General features: G+C 38.8%; 1 protein-coding gene across 3 annotated transcripts in view; it reads right to left on the bottom strand.

The window, feature by feature from the left end:
• Positions 1–22,509, bottom strand: part of RASGRF2 (Ras protein specific guanine nucleotide releasing factor 2) — a 301,469-nt gene that overhangs the window by 98,219 nt on the left and 180,741 nt on the right. For 2 of the 3 annotated variants that reach the window (XM_037801641.1, XM_037801643.1), the window contains 2 exons: positions 19,707–19,835; positions 17,074–17,163 (listed from right to left, as the gene is read on the bottom strand). In XM_037801641.1, coding sequence (XP_037657569.1) covers positions 17,074–17,163; positions 19,707–19,835 — 219 coding nt within the window. The remainder of the gene's footprint in view (positions 1–17,073; positions 17,164–19,706; positions 19,836–22,509) is intronic. The other variant, XM_037801642.1, reaches the window with a different exon arrangement.

Genomic DNA, 22,509 nt, shown 5'->3' with positions numbered 1-22,509 from the left:
CAGGAGACTCGAGCTTTTGCTAAGTCTGTTTGATTGCATTTGAGCATCTGCCTCTAAAGGGAGCTGTAGCTTGTTTTATACACAATCCACAGGAACCAAGAGAACTGCCTTTGGCAGGGGAATTTCTGGCAGCGTAACATTCTTTGCCAGATGAAAGTTTATCCTGACTAAGATGCTCTACTGTTTTTAATTAATTCTGAATTGTGTACAGGATCCTGAAAATTAGAAGCAAGCACAGAGAAAAGTCTGGAATGAGGAAGAGTATTATAGGCAGATAACATCTGCCAGGTGCCTCTCTAATGCTACACATAATTAAACATCTAGTCTCAGAGTCTTTATAGCTAATAGTGCAAAAATGTCCAAGAAAAGAGATGTTCAGTACCTGATGACTATTTGTTACATTTATTTTAAAAACACATCAGAATACTATTATTTTACTCTACTTCAATGAGTCTACTTTGGAATATCTGTAGTTTTATGGTTCTTGACTTTTGAAACTACTGAAATATAATTTGCTTCAATACGTCTTTCATCACTTCTCATTATGATGCACGTGTAGAAATCTTGGTAATATTAATTTAGGCCAGTATGACAGAGGCTGCCTCTACCTCCACTTATAATCCCAGTTAAATTCCTAAGACTATTAAATAAATCAGGAGGTGTGCACCCATAAGGCTTAACCTGTAGATCCAGAGGCAAAAAGTGTCACAGTGTTAAAAAAACAAAACAAAAAAGAAAAAAAAGAAAAAAGAAAAAGAAAAGAAAAACCACTGCTGCCTGGGGAAAGCTGACTAATTGGAAGAATGTATGAAATACTTTGAAACTATATTAACCTTTTTCTGCAGGGTCATGCATTGAAGCCTTGTTATTTTGCTAATATGACATCTTCTCTTGCTCATCAAGTTCAGAGTTTAACAACATGGCTGGTAATTATACTGATTATTATCAGCATCCTGGCATCTACATCTTGATCATCTGATATTTACTTTATGCCCGTATATCTTATCTCCTAGACTCCATTGTCAGCTCTTAGCTCTTTGTATTTCGTTTTTATCTCTCCATGTACCTCGTATGGCACTGGGTACCCATAGAAAGACCTATATAACTGATAAAACATTAAACAAAATCAAATGAACTTGTGCATCACTTAGTCCAAAGAGTGGGAGAGAATAAGACTCTAAGTCAGGCAGCCTCTCTTCAGAGCAATCAGCTTTAGCCCTTGTTTTTAAAAATTCTAAAAAAATTCTAAAAAGCAGTTGACATTTTTGGGAGCCTTCCCAACAGTGAGGTCAGTGGGGGCTAGACTTTCCCACCCTCTCCCACACCCTGAAATTTCTTTGGCATCCCCACTCCTTTCAAAGCACCTTCCCTAAAATCATTGGCCAAGTTTCTAATCATAATATTTGAGAGCCAAGTTTTTGATCCCAGAATCACAAAGTCAGTATATACTGAATACAAACCACCTGTTTTCCTATCAATGAGGAATTTGCTAGTTGCTTTCCAGCTTTGTCTCAGACTTCTAAATGCTCCTTAATTCCAGGAGACCTGCTTTTCTGCAAGGGGACCTCAAACTGGGCCAATACAGCCCCCTGGGGAGCCGAGATGTTAGGGAAAGTGTAATGTGTCACATAGGCCAGCTTCAATTTTATCTTAAAATGATAATTACAATTTTAAATTCAGCATTACAGACAGAGAATAGCTACACAGGGAGGCTCTTCTCAGTTTGCAGAAGAGAGTGGAGCCATTAAGTTCCTTCCTATTGCTAAGCAACAGTTTTGTTAAAATCAAACTGCTCTCAGCTCTCCAACAGCAGCGAAATCCATCTAATCAATTCTAAGCACTACAGGTGAAGAGAGAAGAAAAAGATTTTTCAGAGACCTTAAAGTATAAGGTAGATTTAAGCTACATGCTAATTTCAGGTATATTCCCTATGTGTCAAAATATTTAGCAGGGAATAAGCCTAGGGTGCTTATTTCACAGGGGACACCCCACACAAGCTTCTCTTTCCAAAATGAAAAAAAAACACTCCTGAAATTCACTTTGATCATGACCAAGGTTTACCAGACACCATGATACTAAATGCATTACTCGTCTATTGCTGCATAACAAATTATCTTAAAACTTGGTGGCTTAATACAACCAACATTTATTATCATCTCACGGTTTCTGCAAGGCAGGAGGAATTTGGAAGCCACTTAGCTGGGTGGTTCTGGCTCAGGATTTCTCATGAGGTCGCGGCCCAGATGGCCATCAGGGGTGCAGTCATCTGAAGGCTTGACCAGGGCTGGGCAATCTGCTTCCAAGGTCACTCACATGGCTATGGGCAGAGGCCTCCTTCCTCGTTCCTGGCAGGACTCAGTTAATCCCCACATGGTTCTCTCCTCACCACATGCCAGCTGGCTCCCGCAGAGCCAAGGATCCAAGATTAAGACTGATAAAGGCAGAGCCGCTGTGCCTTTGCGTGGCCTAGCTTCCAAAGTCACGTATGATCACTTCCACTTTATTTTATTCATTAGAAGGGAAGGGAAATTAAGCTCTTTCTCTTGAAGGGAGGAATATCAAAGAATTTGTAGGCATATTTCTAAAACCACCAGACCACCTCATGGAAATGTTCATGTCCTTCTTAAAACAAAATGGCAGCACTGCACAAACTCAAAGAACAAAGTCACAGTTGTATGTGCACTACATATGTAAGGCAGAATTTGAGATTGACGGTAAATTTCATGGGCCCTGTCTTCATTGATTTATTTTTAACATCAAATGCCCATTGCGCTGAGGCAATAAAGTACAGGCAAAATCCAAGTAGGGTAGGGTGGTGGTTAGGAGAGGACTCTAGAATCAGATGACTGGATTCAAATATGCCTTAGGCAATTTACTGAATTCTCCAGGCCTCAATTTCCTCCTCTGAAAAGTGGGTACAATAATTGTAACTACTTCACATATAGGATAGCATGTGTGCTAGGCACACTGTAAGCCCTATAGAAGTATAGAACTTTAAATTGTTGTTGTTATTGTTGTCTTTATAACATTCAATTGCACAGCAAAGGACAGAGTTTTGCAAGATTTGGGTGCAACTTTGGGAGCCTCTCTGCAAAAATTACCCGCAATTACTATGTATGCAGAATCAATAACCCAGGCTAATGCTATGTTGTCAAGTTGCCTCCTTAGGTACTCCCAGCACTTGTGAAGCCACAGGCTACAAACCAGTAAGTGCTTAACCTGAATAATCGTGCCAAATGCATAAAGTAAGAAACACATACAGGACCTGTAGTCTAAGAGGATATTCCTCTGGTAGCTGAAAAGTCTATTCCTTCCTTACCATAGACTGCAGAGGGTTTAAGACCTGGTTTACCTGGGCTGAGCTTCCACCGCTATGTAACATTATTTCAACTGCCATATTTTGCACTTTCACATACTCCTTTGAATAGTTTTATAACTACAAGCTTATCACATTATTTTTTAGAAACAGTTTTGTGATATAATTCATGTCATAAAATTCACCCATTTAAAGTAAAAAGGTTTTTAGTATATTCACAGATATGTGCAATCTTTACCACAATTTTAGAATTTTTCATCACCTCAAACAGAAAGCCCATACCCTTTAGCTATCACCATACCCTTCCCATATTCCCATCACCCCCAGCCCTAAGCAACAACTAATCTATTTTCTGACCCTATACATTTCCCTATTCTGGACACCTCATATGAATGGAATCACATCCTTTTTAATGTGTGGCACTGATGCAACATTACATAATCACAGTATTATCATTGACTATTTTTCCCACTAGAAAATTCACTTAGAAATTCCATTTTTCATTACATATTGTTGAGACTACTGTTTCTAATTTTTCAGAGTAATGATTTTCAGTTTTTTGTCATGTTGAAACTCCTGTAGGTGTTCGCTTGCCTTATTGCCTTTATTATAAAGGTCCAAATAATGGAAAAGTCCAGGAAACCAGAACTTTTCTAGTATTATACAAGATGATTTTTGTTTTATGATTAATATGAGTCATCAATAATGAGAGCCCTTCTGACTCAAAAGAGATTATGTCCAGCATTATTTTAGTGTTATGTTTTATCATACATTAATTTTTTTAAAAATTATATTCTCATCAAATCTGGACCCGACATTGTGGGATTGAGAATATCTTCTTGACCAAAAGGGGGATGCAAAATGAGACAAAATAGTTTCAGTGGCTGAGAGATTCCAAATGGAATCGAGAGGTCACTCTGGTGGACATTCTTATACACTATACAGATAACACCTCTTAGGTTTTAATGTATTGGAACCAGCTAGATGTAAATACCTGAAACTATCAAACTCCAACCCAGTAGCCTTGACTCCTTAAGATAATTGCATAACAATGTAGCTTACAAGGGGTGACAGTGTGATTGTGAAAACCTTGGGGATCACGCTCCCTTTATCCAGCGTATGGATGGATGAGTCGAAAAATGGGAACAAAAACGAAATGAAAAATAGGGTGGGATGAGGGGGTGATTTGGGTGTTCTTTTTTACTTTTATTTTTTATTCTTATTCTGGTGTAAGGAAAATGTTCAAAAATAGATTGGGGTGATGAATGTACAACTATATGATGGTACTGTGAACAGTTGATTGTACACCATGAATGACTGTATGGTACGTGAATATATTTCAATAAAACTGAATTTAATTAAAAAAATTATATTCTCATTAGAGAATCAGGAGTCCTGGGTTTAAGAACTGTTTCTCTTTCTGCTTGACCTCTCCCAGCTTAAGATTTTTTTTTTTTTAATCTTTAAAAGAAGGGGGCTTGTGTTTTATTAGCGTGGCTTCCACCATGGGAAAGATCTACAGAACCGGAGATAATCCTAGAGACACGCCAAAGTGTACCTCCTGAGAACAATTTACTGCAGGACTCAGAAGAAAACATTAGGAAACTATTTGAGTTCTGAATAGAATGCAAGAGGCAGGCTGGCCTCATGGGTGTGAGACCTGTGCAGCCACACAGGGCCCCAGGCTTAGGAGGGCCCATGCTTGATATAATGCTGTACTGTCACTGTCTTGAAATTCTTAATTATTTCTGAACAAAGGCTCCCACATTTTCATTTTGCACCGGGACCCAGAATGTATCTAGTCCCAGCAAGAGGACATATCTCTATGAAATAGGTACATACAACAAAAGGCAAGAACATACTAAGGAAAAAAGACAGTAGGATAAAGTGAAAGGGGAGATGAATAAGACAAGGATGGGCTGGGAGGAAAAAAAAGACGGTGAGGTTCCCATATGAGAAATACTATATGCAGCCAACATGCTGACCTTAGACCTCTGAATGCCTTCATTAAAACTGGATGTCAGCCTGCTTCCCAGTATGCCCAGACTAACCAGGGAATAGAGGACTGGATCAAGAAAGTGAGCACAGTCTTTTCAGGGGTGGCAGACGGCAGAACAGAAATTCTTAAACTTATTTCTGCGTTCACATCATTCACGTCTGCACACATTTCCTTCAACAACATCTCTCTTTCCTGAAGTGATTCTGAGATCAGCAGGGCTGCTCAGAATCCCCAGGGGGATAGAAGTATTTTGAAGAAGTCCGTTCTGCCTGTTTTCATTCCACCCCACCTATACCCCATTGAGAATCACTGCAGTAAGACAGCCACATGATGTCAAGCTTCTGATTTCAAAACAGAAAATGAATTTGTGATTCCTGCCTCAAGTTACAATTTTAGCTTATAATATAGACATTTGAGAAAACAGCCCATATTCTGTACCTTTCTTATAAGTTTACCCCTGCAGATAAGCTGTTTAAACAGTCTGAGTGTTCTCACAAATCCTGAAAGAGACTACAGACAGCAGGGTACATACGTGACATCAACTTAATTCATGGTAATCAATATCTTACTGCAAATTTAATCCAATTTTCAACACAGAGATAAATGCTTCCTCTAATCGGATTATATCATTGTACTAAGGCCCTGGTTTCTGCAATCTTGTGAAAGAAATCACAAATCCCTCCATGCCAACTGCTGGCCAAGTGAGAAAACATGCACAGATCACTAATTTCACCCGGGATCATCTCTTTGGAGTTACCAAGCTGCAGTATCTGCATGAATTTGGGTGAATGCCAGGTAGGTTCAGAGGTGGGAAGAAGATGAAAGAAATGTGTGCATTGCAGACAAAGACAGGAGCAAGAGTCACTAACAAAATGAAGTAATTCAAGTCTCCCTTGACCTTGCTCATTTTAAAATAAAAATGGGATCAGAGGTAATATCAGGGCAAAGAAAGGCAGCCATTAGGTAGAGGACCCATAAGAGTCTAGTTCTGAGTAACTGTGAGAACCTGGGCAAGGCCCTCCACCTCTTGGAGTCTCAGATCTGCCTCAGGATCTATAAAATGGGGTGATGAAGAAAAATGGTCCCGGCTGTTCCCTTCATGGTAAGAGGGTGAAAGTGAGGCATCCCCACATCTCTGAGGGAAGATTATGCTATGAAAGCAAGAAGTGGTCAAACCACACAGTAGGCAAGAAGAGATTGACCTTGTATAAAATGGCCAAGCCAAAGGTATAGGAAATGGTGGTGTTGAGGTCACTGAGGAGGCTCAGGAGTCCATTGCTAATATTAGGGGTGTCTCTGGAAATCTTGTCTCCATAAACCTAAACTCCAGCAATAAGTGATTACATTAAATCTTAGGTCATACACTGATGGATCATGGCCTTATGTGATCCACAGAAGTATTCTGTTTGGTGCAGACAGTGTTTTAAAGAGTATGAATTTACTTCTAACATATAAAAACAGAAGGTTTCACATAAATATCCAGATCTCTGGCTTTACTTTTTAAAAAGAAAGAAAAAAGAATAAAGGAAAGAAGGAAGGAAAGAGGAAAAGAAAGAAAGGGAAGGAAGGAAGGAAGGAAGGAAGGAAAGAAAGAAATATGCATTAGATCTGAAAACACCAGTCCTACATTCCCTCGTGGCAACAGTCTGCAGTGGCTCTCTATCCCCTACTTGGGTTAGCTTCCTGGCTCTTAAATGGATGAAGCTGTAATGCAATCAAGCAGCATTAAGCAATATGAGTGAATCAGCGCAGCACAGCAGTCAGGAAAGGGGGTGCTCAGGCCAGTAGAACAAGGATATGGATCTGCTTGGAAGCAGAGCAGGTCGTGCTAATCCAGCTTGCTAATGCTAGACCCCTGACATGAGCATTCCTAGGTGCTCTGTAGGGTCAGGACTCCAGCCACATCAAAAAAAAGATGTGGATTTTTGGTTCTAAAAGCCTGATTCCAGGCAATATGTGAGTGGGTGTGTGCGTATATACCTTCTGTTTTTATATGTTAGAAGTAAATTCATACTCTTTAAAACACTGTCTGCACCAAACAGAACACTTCTGTGGATCACATAAGGCCATGATCCATCAGTGTATGACCGAAGATTTAATGTAATCACTCATTGCTGGAGTTTAGGTTTACAGAGACAAGATTTCCAGAGACACCCCCAAATATTAGCAATGGACTCCTGAGCCTCCTCAGTGACCCCAAATAAGACTTGGAATTATTGTTAATATAAATTTGGTTTGCCAATGCTCATTATTTTTCATTAATAAGAGTGATAATATTTTTATTTAAGAATATAAATTAGATACATCCTGTGTACTGTCCCCAAAGTTCTATTAGCTGTCTTTGATGAAATAATGAAAAAAATGGTTTTTAAATACAGGCATACCTCATTTTATTGCACTTCACTTTATTGTGCTTCTCAGATACTGCATTGTTTACAAATTGAAGGTTTGTGGCAAACCTGTGTTGAGCTGTTTATCCAACAGCATGTATCTGTGTCACATTTTAATTTCAGTATGTACACTGTTTATTAGACATAATGTTATTGTACAGTTAATAGACCACTAAATGGTGTAAACATAACTTTTATATACACTGGGAAACTAAGGTCATGTGACTCATTTGATTGCTATATTTGCTTTATTCTAGTGATCTGGTACTGAACCCTCAATATCTCCGAGGTATGCCTGTATTATGGAAAAAACAATAGAAAATGCATTTGTCCCAAATCAGGATAATTCCAGTAGGAAAAACAAAAAAAAGTTCTGTAACTCTTGAAGAGTGGCTGAGAGAAGAGGTGAATGCAAAAAGAAAATTTCCTTTAGATGCTTTCATTTAGAAATTGCCCAGTGACTATGACAACAGAGTCCACCACAGTGTAGCTGACCTAGTATCAAAGTCTGAATACCAAGAAGATGTGTTTAGAAAAAGCTTTGTGCAGTTACTTGAATGGTGGCTCTTGTTAGTATTACATGGGATCTTATATATGATCCCATGTAATACTGTAAAAAAAGAAAATGAGCACCAACTATATCATTACCATTGTACGGATCATGCACCTAACAAGGACTAAAAAGAAATACTTGTAACTCAAAAAAATACAGACTTATAAAGTATAAAGTTGGTTTTAACCAGTGCAATAAGGTAGGAAAAAGGAATTAGAGGCATATGGGTGGAAAGGAAGCAAAAAAACTATCTTTATTCATAGAGGAAATGATTCTACACGTAGAGAATCCTAAAGAATCTGCAAAATAAAAAAAAAAACAAAAAACTACTAGAACTACTAAACAAACTTGGCAAAGTTGCAGGAAACAAGATAAATATAAAATAATGAATTGTATTTCCATATACATATAGTATAAATAATATAAAAATAAAATTAAGGAAACAATTTCATTCACAAAAGTACCAAAAACACAAATATTTAGGAATAAATATAACAAAACACATGCATGGCTTATATGCTGAAAAATACAAAACATTGCTGAGAGAAATGAGAGAAGAGCTAAATAAATGAGGAGACATTCCAAGTTCATGGATTGAAAGATATACTACAGTTAAGGTGATAATTCTCCCCAAATTGATCTGCAGAATCAATAGAATCACTATAATAATACCACCAAGTGAAACTTATAGCTTCAGCTCTGACATGTAAAGAACTTGGATGCTATCACAGCTATCCTTACATGAAAAAGCTTTACAAACTGAAAATCAATGATTTTTTTTGAGGCCCATCAGAGAATTGAGGTTGCAGGGCAAACTGCCACCATGAAATCTATAGAACCAGGTGCACCCAAAAAGACAGCCAACATCTGCTTACCAGGAGCAGAAGTCAGTGGAGTCATAAACAGGCAGCAACATATAAATGGCCATTTTGACGAACTGCTGGAGGCTGAGTGTGGACTAGCATAAGAGTGAAAAACTACTGAGGACTGCATTCTTAAGACAGTCCCTATATTTTCATGGACTTTTCCTCCAGGAACTGCAAAAGTAAAGACTGGAGAAAGACCCCCTCCTGGCTCTTGCAGTGGGAGGGAAGGGTAATCATTGTGAAGTATGCCCAGATTCTTCTCCATAACAAAGGCCTACTTTACAGGGGAAAACACTTAGCCAGAGTCTTACCCAGTTGTAGAAAGGGCATTCCTCCCACTTCAGACCCCTCTAGCTTTCCTGTCTCATCCTAAGGGGAAAATAACATGTCTACAGGGGTCAGTTTTCAAGGAAATCATAGGGAATGCTCCAACCAGTGACATAAGTAGAGCACAAGGGAGAAGAAGCCAAATTACTGGAGAAACACACATAACTGAACACCAGAAGGAGAAGAAAGAGAGAATGAAGAAATATTTAAAGAAATAATAGCTAAGAATTTTCCAAAGATAGTGGGAAAATCCCCAAAGTTGGAAATTGAACAACACACTTTTAAATTACACATGGATCAAAGAAGAAGCCTCAGAGAAATTTCTAAACTTTTTGAATTAACCGAAATTATGTACTTATCAAAATTTGTGGAATGCATGAGAGGGAAATTAATTGTATTAATGTGTGTATTAGAAAATCTCAGCAGGGTTTTTTTGGTAGAAAATGCCAAGCTGATCCTAACATCTACACAGAAATACAAAGGATTCAGAAGAGCCAAAACAAATGTGAAAAAGAAAAACAAAACTGAGGGGCTTACATTACTTGACTTCAAAACTTATTATAAAGTTACAGTAATCAAAACAGTGTGGTATTGGTATAATATAGAATATATATAATATAGAATGCCCAGAAATGAATCCTTACAAAACAGTGTGGTATTGGTGTAATATAAAATATATACAACATAGAATGCCCAGAAATAAACCCTTACATTTATGGTCAATTGATATTTGATAAAAGTGTCAAGAATATACATGGAGAAAGGATTGTTTTTTCAACAAATGGTGCTAGAACAATTGGATATCTACATATAGAAAGATGAACTAAGACCTTTATACAATATCACACACAAAAAATTCAACTCAAAATAGATCATAGACTTAACTATACAGGCTAAAACTATAAAACTTCTAGAAGAAAATCTTAGTGAACTTGTGTTAGTTAAAAAGTTCTTTGATACAACACTGAAAGCAAAGTCCTTAAAATTAAAAAGTTGATAAATTACACTTCATCAACATTAAAAAAATTGCCCTTTAAAAGATACCACCAAGAAAATTAAAAGATAAGCCACTAATTGGGAGAAAATATTTGCAAATCATATATCTGATAAAGGGCTTGTTTACAGAATACATAAAGAACTCTCAAAACTCAACAATAAAAGAAAAAAATTTTTAAATGGGCAAAGATTCAAACAGATATCTTACCAAAAGACATATGGATGGCTAATAAGCACATGAAAAGATGATCAACATCATTAGTCATTAGATAAATGCAATTTAAAACCACAATGAGATATCACTATATATCCACTAGAATGGCTGTAATTAAAAAGACTGACACGTAGTTTTAGTGAGGATGTAGAGAAAGTCAAATTCTAATACATTGCTGGTGGGAATGTAAAATTTTGCAGCCACTTTGGAAAACTGTGCCAGTTTCTGAAAAAGTTAAAGATAAGCATAACATAAAACTCAGCAATTCCACAACTAGCTATGTACCCCATATAAGCGACAACACTCACATAAAAATGTACACAAATATTCATAGCAGCATTATTCATAATAGACAAAAAGTAAAAACAACCCAAATGTCCATCAACTGATGCATAGATAAAGAAAATGTGGTATATACATACAATAGAGAATTATTCAGCCATAAAAAGGAATGACGTTCTAATACATGCTACTGCATGGATGAGCCTTACAAACATTATGCTAAGTAAAACAAACCAGTCAAAAAGGTTACATGTTGTATGATTCCATTTACAGTGAAATGTCCAGAATAGCAATCTATAGAGACGGAAAGTATATTGGTGGCTGGCTAGAGATGGAGGGTTTGGGAAGTAGGGAGGGGTGACTACTAATGGTTATAGGGTTTCTTCTTCAGGTTATGGAAATGTTCTAACATTGATTGTGGTGATTACTGCACAACTCTGGGAATATAATAAAATCCAGTGAATAGTATGCTTTAAGTAGGTGAACTGTATGGTATGTGAATTATATCTCTATAAAGCTGTTACAAAAAACATAACTGGAGAAAAATTAGTACAATGGTTTATATTGCTTTGGGATTGAAAAAAAAATAGAATTTCTAACATTATGTAGAACCCTAGTCCAGTTTTATTGAGATATATTCAAATACCCTACAGTCATCCACAGTGTACAATCAATTGTTTATAGTACCATCATATAGGAGTCACAGACTTTTAAACAGGGAACTTAGACATTATACTAGCTGGGTGGTTCTCAAACATTAGTAAGTATCAGAATCACCTGAAGGGCTTGTTAAAACACAGATTGCTGGGCCCCACCCCCAGAGTTTCTGATTCAGTAGGACTGGTGTGGGGCCTCAGAATCTGCATTTCAAAGACTTTCCCCCATGAAGCTGATGCTGCTGGTCCAGGGCCCACGCTTAGAAAACCAGTAGACAAGTTTAACTCTCGGTCTTCACTCATGAGAAATCGGAGGCCCAAGAGATTAAATAAATTATCCATACTGACTCAGCTAAGACTCAATCTAGTGCTCCTCACATCCAGCCTGGCTGTCTTCCCATGATTCTACACCTAAACACTACATACATTAATACCAGGCTGTGAAACGAAATCTACGCACACTTACTAAAATGTCTGAGGGAGTGAGTTAGGATGACCCAACTGTTTTAACCACCTGCTTGTACTGAATTAATCAAATAACCACATAGTCCACCTACTAGGTTTTTGAACCAACACTTGAATTTTTACCCAATTTAATTGACATTACCTCAGTAAAATATTCACACACACACACACACACACACACACACACACACACACACTCCTCCTCTACCTAATCCGGTGGTTCTCCACCTTGGCTCCACTTCGGGAACTTTTAAAAGTCCTGATGCCCAGGATGTTATCCCCAGACCAATCAAGTCAGAATCTTAGATATCAGCATTTTAAAAACCAGCCCAAGCCCAACTCACACCAAACTCAGATCCACTATAGGCTATGCAAGGCCTGACTGGTTTGGCAAAAGGGAAAAAAGATCATGAATTATCTATTTTACAAGTACCAGGTAATCACCAATAAAGAACTCACTATTTCTCTAAGCAACTGTAACTATGCCATTAATTTTCCTATAAGTGCACTCAACCATTCCTCTACTTTGTTAATTTACTTTGAATTGCATAGAACTGTGAAACATATAATCTGCTTACAGATAATCAGGAGTTGCCTGTGGCACCTCCAGTCCCATTATTTCCACTCTCATAAAAATAACGTACCTCATACTTTCATACTTCATTTTAGATCATTTCATCAACTCTGTAATTAATCCTAGGGCTTCAGGTCTATAGTCAAAGCTATGATGTGCCCTGATATATTTATTCATTGGATTTGCATTTCTATTCATTCCATAACTATATCCAAACTGCACCTGCAGATTTCCTGTATCAGCTGCCATCTGAAATGCACACACTTTAATTTCTACTTTAATGCAGAGCTTCTAAATTTGAGCAGATGCCTGCATATTACATATATATATATATATATATATATTTCAACCAATGTTGTGGGGTACACATAAGAACTCCATCAGTGGCCCTTTGTTTCAGTCTTGTATAGAGTTAAAGCCCCACCACATAAAAGTGAGCTTATTTGACTCTGGAGAAAGAAATCAGGAAAACAAAATATACATTATTGTGTTCTACTCACTACTGCCAACCAACCCCCAATGATTCTCCACTGGATTCTGTATATTAATACCTGGTAAGAGTTCATTTTTAACTGATGGACTTTCCTATTTTTTTTCATTGTTCCATCCAACTTTGGAATAACACAGGAGAAAGACAGCTAATGACTGATTACCATCCATCCTCCACCGCCACAACAAACAAAATTTCTAACAGCTGTTGTTATTCCAATTTATCTGAACTGGACTCCAAGGCGGATTTATCAGGAAGAAGCTTAAGATTCAGGTCCTCTCAATTTGTACAGGTCTTTCCAAGGCCCTGGGAGGTACCCATAAGGTTTGTATTTGTAATTTTCTATTCTTTTCCCTGAGACAGGCCTCCCCAAATTATATATATGTTTGTCCCCAAGCATTTTGATTCCATCCATAACTGGGCCTAATGTAACTTATAGATCAACAATGGTGTCGTCACTGGAGGGAATGAAAAGTCTAGTTGTCAGTGTACGATTGCAAAACTAAACCAATTCTTGATAAATTTCACATTCTGAAGATTTAATCATGTATTTGGTGCTTTCCTTCTGATTGGTAGAAAATATCAGGGCAGCCATAGGCCTCGGGTCCAGGCATGTCTCAGGGCTTTCAGTCACTAGTGTTAGGGTAAGTCAGGAGCAAGTCAAGGTTTGTTTAGGGCCCACCATGTGCTCAGCTCAGGGCAGTGAGTCTCCAAAAACATGGTACTAAGAGCGAGAGACACTCAAAAGCTGCTTGCTGATTTGAAGTGACTCTCCCAGGTCAGTTGGAGAAATGAGACAAAACTCTTTGTCTCCAGAAGAAAAAAAAGCCAGTAAATTAGAAAACATCACAGGGAAGGTACAGGTTTTTCTTTTTTGTACTGAATCTACTTTGTTGCAAATATTATGATTCATTCACAGATTCACTAATTCATTAGCCCAGTCATTAAACATTTTTTGAGTACCTGCTAATGTATTACTAGGGTTACTGAAGTATATAAAATAGGCAAAAACCTGGCTCTCATGGATCTTATGTTCTACTCAAGAAATCAATAATAATGAAGATAAATAAGTAAGATATATAGTATGCCAAACAGCGACAAGTGTTGAGAAAAATATAAAGCAAGGATAGAAAGTGTGTGTAGGGAGTTGGAATTAATCAAGAAACAAAACAGTAACACTTCTGTTGAAAAAGACATTCTGGTGATGCACATGTTTGTCAAAGAAACACCATAAACAGCAGGAGATGTAATATTGGAGGCATACGGTTGCATTCTAGGATGCTAGCTATGAGTCTGCATAAAAACCCATAAAATTTTCCCTTTGAGGGTGCTGCACTCGCACAAAGCATACAATCTGAATTTTGAGTCTGGCAGGCAGGATTTGGATTCTCTGGACAGAGGAGGTAGACTCAGAAAGCAAAGTGTATGTGTGTTGTGGGGTTATGGAAGGAAGAGACCCATCCATCTTTGGAAAGGTCAGGCTCTAGGTCCTAAAAAGAAAGAAAGAAAGAAAGAAAGAAAGAAAAAAACAGGGAGGAAAAAAAAACCCATGCTTTTCCAGTGTTTATGGAAATAAGGCAGCCCCAGACCCCCAGGACAGGGCTGGAAACCCTGAGCAAATCCCAGGCCACCTTCCACAAATTAAATCAGCTCTCCCTTCCTGCAGGGCCAAGCAAGAGCATCTTGTCTGACCACTTTGCAAAGAAAAATTTCTGCTCAGCCTCTTGCTAAAGTTGAAATTCCTTTAAATGCAGTAAGAAGTCTTCCATGCAATAATTAAAGAGAAATGGCTTAATATGCAAATGCCTGGAGTGAACATTTTAAAGCATAATTATTTATTGATTGTTATAATCCAGAGTTGTCAAATTCTTGTCTATTTTGGTGTGGGGGAGGGGAATGGATTACTGCTGGAGAGAACCTGCAGAGGACCCTGGAACAGGGAAGACCCACTCTGAAGACCACATGGTTTGGCTGGGTGGTATTTTGTTTCCTGTGATTGGTCCAGGACAGAACAAAGCTGGGCCTGCAGAGGTATCGCAGCTGTACAAGCAGAGAGGAAGTCTAGAGGGATGGATGATGTTTACTAGTTTAGACAAACTTCCTTCCTGCTGGCCTTTGCAACTCACCAGGTTCTGTGGTGCATTCAGGTAGGCAATTCTAGATTCAGAGAGTAGATATGAATTCTGGCTGGGGAGTTAAGCAGTATTTAACACTCCCTCACTTTGAACACCTGTACAGGGATCTGGATCAGCACCATGCTGTCTCTGGTTTGCCAAAAAGTCCAGATCACCTACTTAGCCCTTTCCTATTCCTGCTCAAGGCCAGCCTTCCTCAGCTCCCAATGAAACAGAGCTTTTCTGCCGAGTTCTCCCAGGCAGATGGAATCCCCTGTGGGACCAGCTCCACTGAGTGACTGAGTGCCAGAAACACACTAAGTCACACTTCAAAAGGGGCTTCTTTGCTTATGGCCACTAGCTGCTGAAACTGACCCATGTGAAACTTGCTGCAGTCTTGTTGCTGTCAAATCCAATCCCCTGTTTCCTTTACTTCTGAAATTTAACCATGCGGCTCCAGGTTATTATAGGCAACATCAACAGTACCATTAATAACAAGAGCAGTCTGGTCACCCAGGCTTCAGACTATCCTCCACCTGGCAACACTGACCGTGGCCAGTTAGCATGTCCATGCAGCCCTCCTCAGAAAGCACAGCCAAGGGCCGGCTCTCTGACGAGTTTTCTTACCAAGCATACTTCAGCTGCAGAGGAGTACAAAGAAACACCGCAGCAGCAGTATGTGTTTAGCTAGTGAGGAAGCTGTGGCTGGTTTGGTTACTTTAACCTTTTGGCCCAATAAGCACAAAAAGCCTGCCACAGCCAGAAAACCATTCTCTAAAACTCACTAGAACATTCAATCTTCACTGCAATCTCTGGTGAAAAAAAGAATCTTCCCCTACCCAGTCACCAGCAAGGGACAATTTTAAGAATATTTGCAGGGCAAGGGGGAACAATCCAATTTGGTTGAACATATCCAATGTAGCATGTGTGACCAAATGTTGAAGAAGTGGAGTGCGGTCAATCTGCAATGATTTCCATTCAGGTGGGATATATATAATACCATAGTAGCTCAAGTTCATTATAGAACATCTCTTGGTTCTTACTTCAATTTAGAAGAAATTCACACAGATAGTAACTACTAGTTACTATTATGAACATGATTCATAGGCTTTGGAAATGGACTCGTCTGTGGCAGGGGAACAATGACTAATAAAAAAATACACATCACTCATGGTTCTACAAATCATGATGATCAGAACCCACAGGGTTAGTTTAGGTGAAGACACAACAGCAAGGCTGTTTAAAATGCTTACAGATTTATTTGAACATAATGTCCTCTTTGCATGTGAGAGAAGAGGACAAAGATAATGACTATGATTTTCAACTATTCAAATACTGTGCTTTTATTTTAAGTACTTCTTCCTTATCCTGAAAATTAACTGACAGCAACTCAAGAAGAATTATGGAGCCACTGGAAATGAATTATGAGTCAACTAAAGCAATACTTCCCCTCCTCCCCGAATCCTCCAGCTTAGCCCTTCTTCCCACCTCACATATGCTTTTAGTATTGTACTTAATTAAAATGAAAACATGTGTTCTCAGTAATTTGGCTAAAAAGGTTAAAGAACGTCACAAAACCCCATGGGAGAAATGACGTCCTCCTCTGATACAAATTCCTCAAAACTGTAACCTACAGACCACCTGTGTGAGAATCATCTTATATAAAAGACAGTCTTGTCCTGCATGTACTGACTTAGAATGTGGGCAGAAAATCTGCATTTTGATTAGCTGCCCAGTGCATCATCAGGACAGTGGCCATCAGGACCACTGCTTTAACATAACTTTAGCATAGTTGCCATATGTCTGCCCATAGCTGCTCCCATTGACTTACCTGGTGGACTCCCATGTCCTGCTGCAGCTGTGGCAATTGCAAAAGCAGAAGCAGGCGAAACAGAGCAGTGGGCATTGTCAGCAGTCTGTCCTGGTTATTTAAAAAGAAAGGAAATGGAATGGTGAGGCCAGTGGATATTGGGTAATAAATAGTCTCATCTTCATTCTTACAACGAATGATTGGAACAAATGCCCAGTACCGTACTGTTAACAGGCAAATAGCAAAACTCTCCATCAGTAATCCACTGTAGATACAGACCCAAGAGCAATGAAAACATATGTTCACTCAAAAAGCTGTACATGAATGTTCAGTGGAAACAACCCAAATCTCCATCAAATGATGAATGGATAAGCCAAATGCAGTATATTCAAACAATGGAATATTATTCAGCCATAAAAAGGAAGTACTTAAACATGCTATATACCATGGATGATCCTTGAAAACATTATGCTATGTGAAAAAGGCCTTAAACAAAAGGCCACATATTATATGATTCCATTCCTATGGTATGTCCAGAATAAGCAAACCCACGGAGAAAGAAAGTAGATTAGCGGTTGCCAAGGTCTAGAGAAGAGAAGAATGGGGAGTGGCTCCTAATGGGTGTCTTTTTGAAGTGATGAAAATGTTGTGGAATTAGAAAGTGGTGATGGTTGCAAAGCCTTGTGAATATACTAAAAACCACTGAATTGTACACTTTTAAAGGGGGAGTTTTATGGTATGTGAGTTATATCCCAAAAAAGAAAGATTTAAAAAAACGATTCTATATCAGATTACCAATGGAATTTCCTTCTCAAAACACCTCTAAAATGGTGATGGGTAAAGTGTGGCCCTTCTAAAACCAAAAGGATGCCCTGAGCAACTTTTCACAGTCTGACTGTATTTTACACCGAGCATCCGACAATGCTGATTCCAACCTCACTGCTTTTCCTACTTGGGCTTTAGTGAAATCAGTCCACTGTGATTCTGATCTGAAGGGTTTTTACTAGTTTTCCCCTAAGTTATATACAATCATGCTTAAAATAAATAAAGGGGAAGCAAAGAGCCGATTAATATGCCCCAGTGTGACACAGCAGCTCTACTGTCTCCTTGAGCAGTAGTCTTAAAACATTTTTCAAACAGGGTGGCAAGTAGACAGATGAAGAGGTAAATTTTCAGCTAGACAGTGAGATAAAGTGTGATGCCATCCCCATTTGGGCCCTCCATATAATCACTGATTTCAACCTCCTTCCTGTGTTACTACATCCCTATGATTAGTCATCCTCCAGGCAAGAAATGAGGGATTTAACTGACAAACAGGATGAGGATTTCCAAATAATCTTTATGTAAATTAAAGACTTCCTATATGAATAGAAACATATGAAAATTGTTTTGAGAGACAAAACAGAACACCGATAAAAGTAACAAAGTGAATAGCAATTAACGCTTGCTTTGGTCGAGTTTGCTTCCATGGACTTTGGCCCCAGATTGTTCCAGGCCACAGTGAACTCAAGGAGGTCTGTCCTATATGGCAGTGGTCAAGGAAGTTGCCAAGGCCTGGACTGACCAAGGCTCTAAAATAGTAGAGACATTTGGCTAATTCCATAGTCATCCTGTGACAAGCCAGGAAAATCCAGCTTGTCACTTCCATTTACTAGAACCAACTGAATGGCAGGATGACCCATAACAGACGGGGAGCCTGAAATCAGTTCAATCTCCAAGGGCTAATACCACCAAGGCGAATCCACTGACAACTGCTTGACCCAGGCTAGTTGCTCTCAGAGCTCATGGAAATGACAGTAACTTCCAACGAGTGACTAAGGTCCAAATGAAGGACCATTTGGAGCCATGCACTGTACTTGATACCATCTTATGCCAAACTGCCCCACTTGAAGCATTGAGGATGAGGGTCAAAAAACGCTTTTATATTTTACTTGGGTTACTTAGGGTGAATCTGGTTTTATAATCGTGTGATTTTCCCTTTTGACTTTAAATAATTGGCTTGAGGGAAAATAAAGGAATATTTCAAAGACTAACTGTTTGGATAAATTTATTTGAGCAATGGGGAAAGAGTGGAAATAAAAGATTTCTAACTATTGCTCTGATGTTTTTGCCTCCAGTTAGAAGTTTGATATGTTCTAAAACAAACTACGGAATTATGCTTTATAATATTTATGACTATTAAGAGAGAAAATATACCAGCTTCAGCCACTATGCAATAATGATGGCTGGAGTCCCTTGCAACTAGACCTGGTTTAGATGTAATAGTGTTATCAATAAGGTGCCCCAAAATTGGTATGTCCCAGATAAACCTACAGACTACACTGGGATTCATGGTGAGGTACAGAGTCTGGAAATATTTTGGTAAAACTAGCATTGAGAGTCTTCAACCAACAATCATCTAATCCTATGGCTCTTGGTTCATATTATCTGCACTGAGTGCAAAGCCACAAACCAAAAATACCGGTTGTATTGATGATTTATTCTCTAATCATATTTTTTCCATTACTTGGTCCTATAATAACATTATTTGCTTCCAAATAATTTTCATAACTGAAACCAAAAAATATTTTGGGAGTGAAAGCAGTGAGGCAAAGGAAATATCCAGAAGCTAGAAATCATTTTTTATATTTCTGAGGCCCTTTCTCATCTCTCACCTCCTGCCTGGCGATAGCGGAGGTGCCGAGGAGTTGAGGGGGATCTGCAAGGAGAAAGTTCCGTGGCGTCCGATGCTGGAGAGCTTTCCTGTCCTGCTTGGTCCACTGGTGCAGACTCTAGGACTGCTGCTTTAAAACATCATGAATTTTAACAAGCAGGCAATGAATCCAAGAGCTTCTTGTCAGTGTCATGCATGGAAACAAAAAGTTCGTTATAGATAATAAGCATTTCATACTAGCCTATATTTTTAAAGGTCTTTAATATGAAATGAAGTCACTCCTACTGGCAGAATATTAATGGCACTAAATCCTAAATATGGATTTTCTTGAACTCTGTCTTGCTGACCCTGGCTAACCCTGTTCAGCCATTCCTGGTCCAACTCAACCACAGAATTAAAGAGAACAGGGGGTACACAGTGGATTCCCCCACCCTTTAGAATATTCCTGCCTTCGTGGAGTGGAGAAAGGAAGACTTTTCCAGATCATATATCCAGCTGAGATCACAAGTGGGATTTCACTAGTTCTTTGCTTGGGTTGCTCCCTTATGCCAGCCACTTACGCCAACTAAAGTTTGAATCTAACAATGTGGAATCCAAGGAAGCTCTGGGGGCTCCTAGAGATCTAGAGCCGCATTGTCCAAAATGGCAGCACCAGCCAAACGTGTCCATATAAATTTTAATTTAATTAACTAAAGTTAAATTAAAATTTCAGCTCCTCAGTTGCACTAGTCACATTTCACTTGCTCAGAAGCCACATGTGGCTAGTGGCTACAGTATTGGAAGCCACAGAAATAGAGCATTTCCATCCTCCCATGAAATTCTACCAGTAGGCCGGATCTAGAGCTACAGAAAGCAAGCGGAAATTTTTACAAAGTTCTTTTAGTAGAGTTTACAATAATCCAGGCCTCTCTGCTGCAGCTAATATCCCAATAAAAGACACATCATTCCAAGGTCACACTTAGCTATTCCTCATGATATTTCCGTACCCCTCTAATTGGCTTATTAATAAGGTCAAACTGTAATTTTGTCTATGTCCTTTCAAAGAAAAGCATTAAAAAATTTTCAGAAACTTCTGACAGTTCTTCCATTTCTTTTTTCTCAGGCTTTTCATAAACTCTCCCTGATAAAAGCTTGGTGTTTACCTCTGATAATTTTATACTCCCCCTGTCAGCAGAACTACTCATAACTGACTCCCTTGCCATTCCATTTAAGATTTCACTCAACAAACTTTACAAAATCCCTAATGACTTCATATAAAGCCATTTTTACACTTGCATGTGATTTACTGCCTTAGAAATGAGGCCATAATTCTGCTCTTTTGCAACACAAAGGGGCCAGGGAAAGGAAATGGTTAGAATCTTTCCTTGAATGACATAATTACAGTAAAGTTGGCAAAGATGCAAGATACAGACAAAAAATCAGTGCTTAGCTGTTAGTTTTATTATTTTCTAAATAGCTCCCTCAAAATTCAGTAATGGAAGGCATCTGCTCTGCAAAGAGCAAGCGGAATATCAAATACATGCCCTTGGTTTGATTCAAACATTCATTCATCTGAGGCAAATGAGAAAATCACCAGTCAGCAGTTATATTAAACCCAAAAAACTTCCAAGGGAGAGAGAGATGCAAGGCCAGAAGAATAGGAAAGAAGGAATAACGCTGTTCTGCTAATAAGTACCTACAGAGAGAAGAAACTGTGCCTTGAGGTAGGGGAAAAGAAGCATCTCCTTCTGGCTGTTCACTTTCAATCAAGTTCCATACCAACAGCTTTGCCTGCAAGATGAGTGGGCAGATGTAGGCTCCAACAAATGCTAAAATCAGGAGCACTTACAGCCCACAGGCAGACAATTTCCAAACTAAGAATGCAGAAACAGAGTAATGTGGGTTGTGCAGCAAAGCTTGAGCTAAGTTGTACAGCGGTGGCCTAAGTGAACATGGATTGGATAAAGGGCCCAAATATAGGAGCTATCCTTTGGTACCCCTCTCTTTCTTGCCACTGGTTTGATTTTCATTGAGAACCCATCATTGGGTCCATCTAGATGTATCTGAGCCAGGCTGATACTTCTGCTTTTTAAAGGCACTTAGAGAGAAGCTGAAGACTGCCTGCTTAAAAACAGGGGAGGGTACTAGTGAATGTTTCGTGAGCCTTGTCCAGATTTGGAGACTGTGTGTGGAAAGAATTAAATGGCATTATTTTCCCCAAAGAATTCATAGTCTTGCTTATTTTGAGGGATATTTCCTATTGCTCTTCTTTCCCTTCACTTCATTTGAAGTTCTCTTCTCAGAAGATTTTGCAAGGCGGTCCTTGTAATTGAAATGCCAAATGGACTAGCATTTTTCAAATACACCTGCTCTGAAACTGACTGACTGAAGAGCAGTGAGAGAGACCTACGGCCTCAGTACAGACGTACTGTATGAAGCTGGTGTTATGCAATGAGATCGTGTGGGATTTTATCCTGAAGTGAAAGAAGAAAATGTATAAACTCTTGGCACAGGAATATTATCCAAGTTTGCCAACTGTTTTAAGTGTTAACATTATGCAAAGTACACACAAACATCTCTCAACTAAAGAGAGACCAGTGTCCCCCTTTTCTTTGCCTATCAGAATTTTCAATACTAGACAGCAGGATTAACAAAGTTACCTGCTTTGCTTCTAGAGACCTCACAGACACACACACACACACAGACACACAGACACACAGACACACACACAGAACTTAGACTGGTGCTGAAGTAGTGTTTATTTATGACTTTCTTAAGTCTCCTCATGACTAATATTGCCCTTATGGCAACATAAATAAAGGAAA

The sequence above is a fragment of the Choloepus didactylus genome, chromosome 13, assembly GCF_015220235.1.
Source record: "Choloepus didactylus isolate mChoDid1 chromosome 13, mChoDid1.pri, whole genome shotgun sequence".
In the NCBI taxonomy this organism is placed as follows: domain Eukaryota; kingdom Metazoa; phylum Chordata; class Mammalia; order Pilosa; family Megalonychidae; genus Choloepus; species Choloepus didactylus.
Note: the sequence above shows the minus strand (reverse complement) of the source record. Positions and strands in the feature narration are given on the sequence as shown.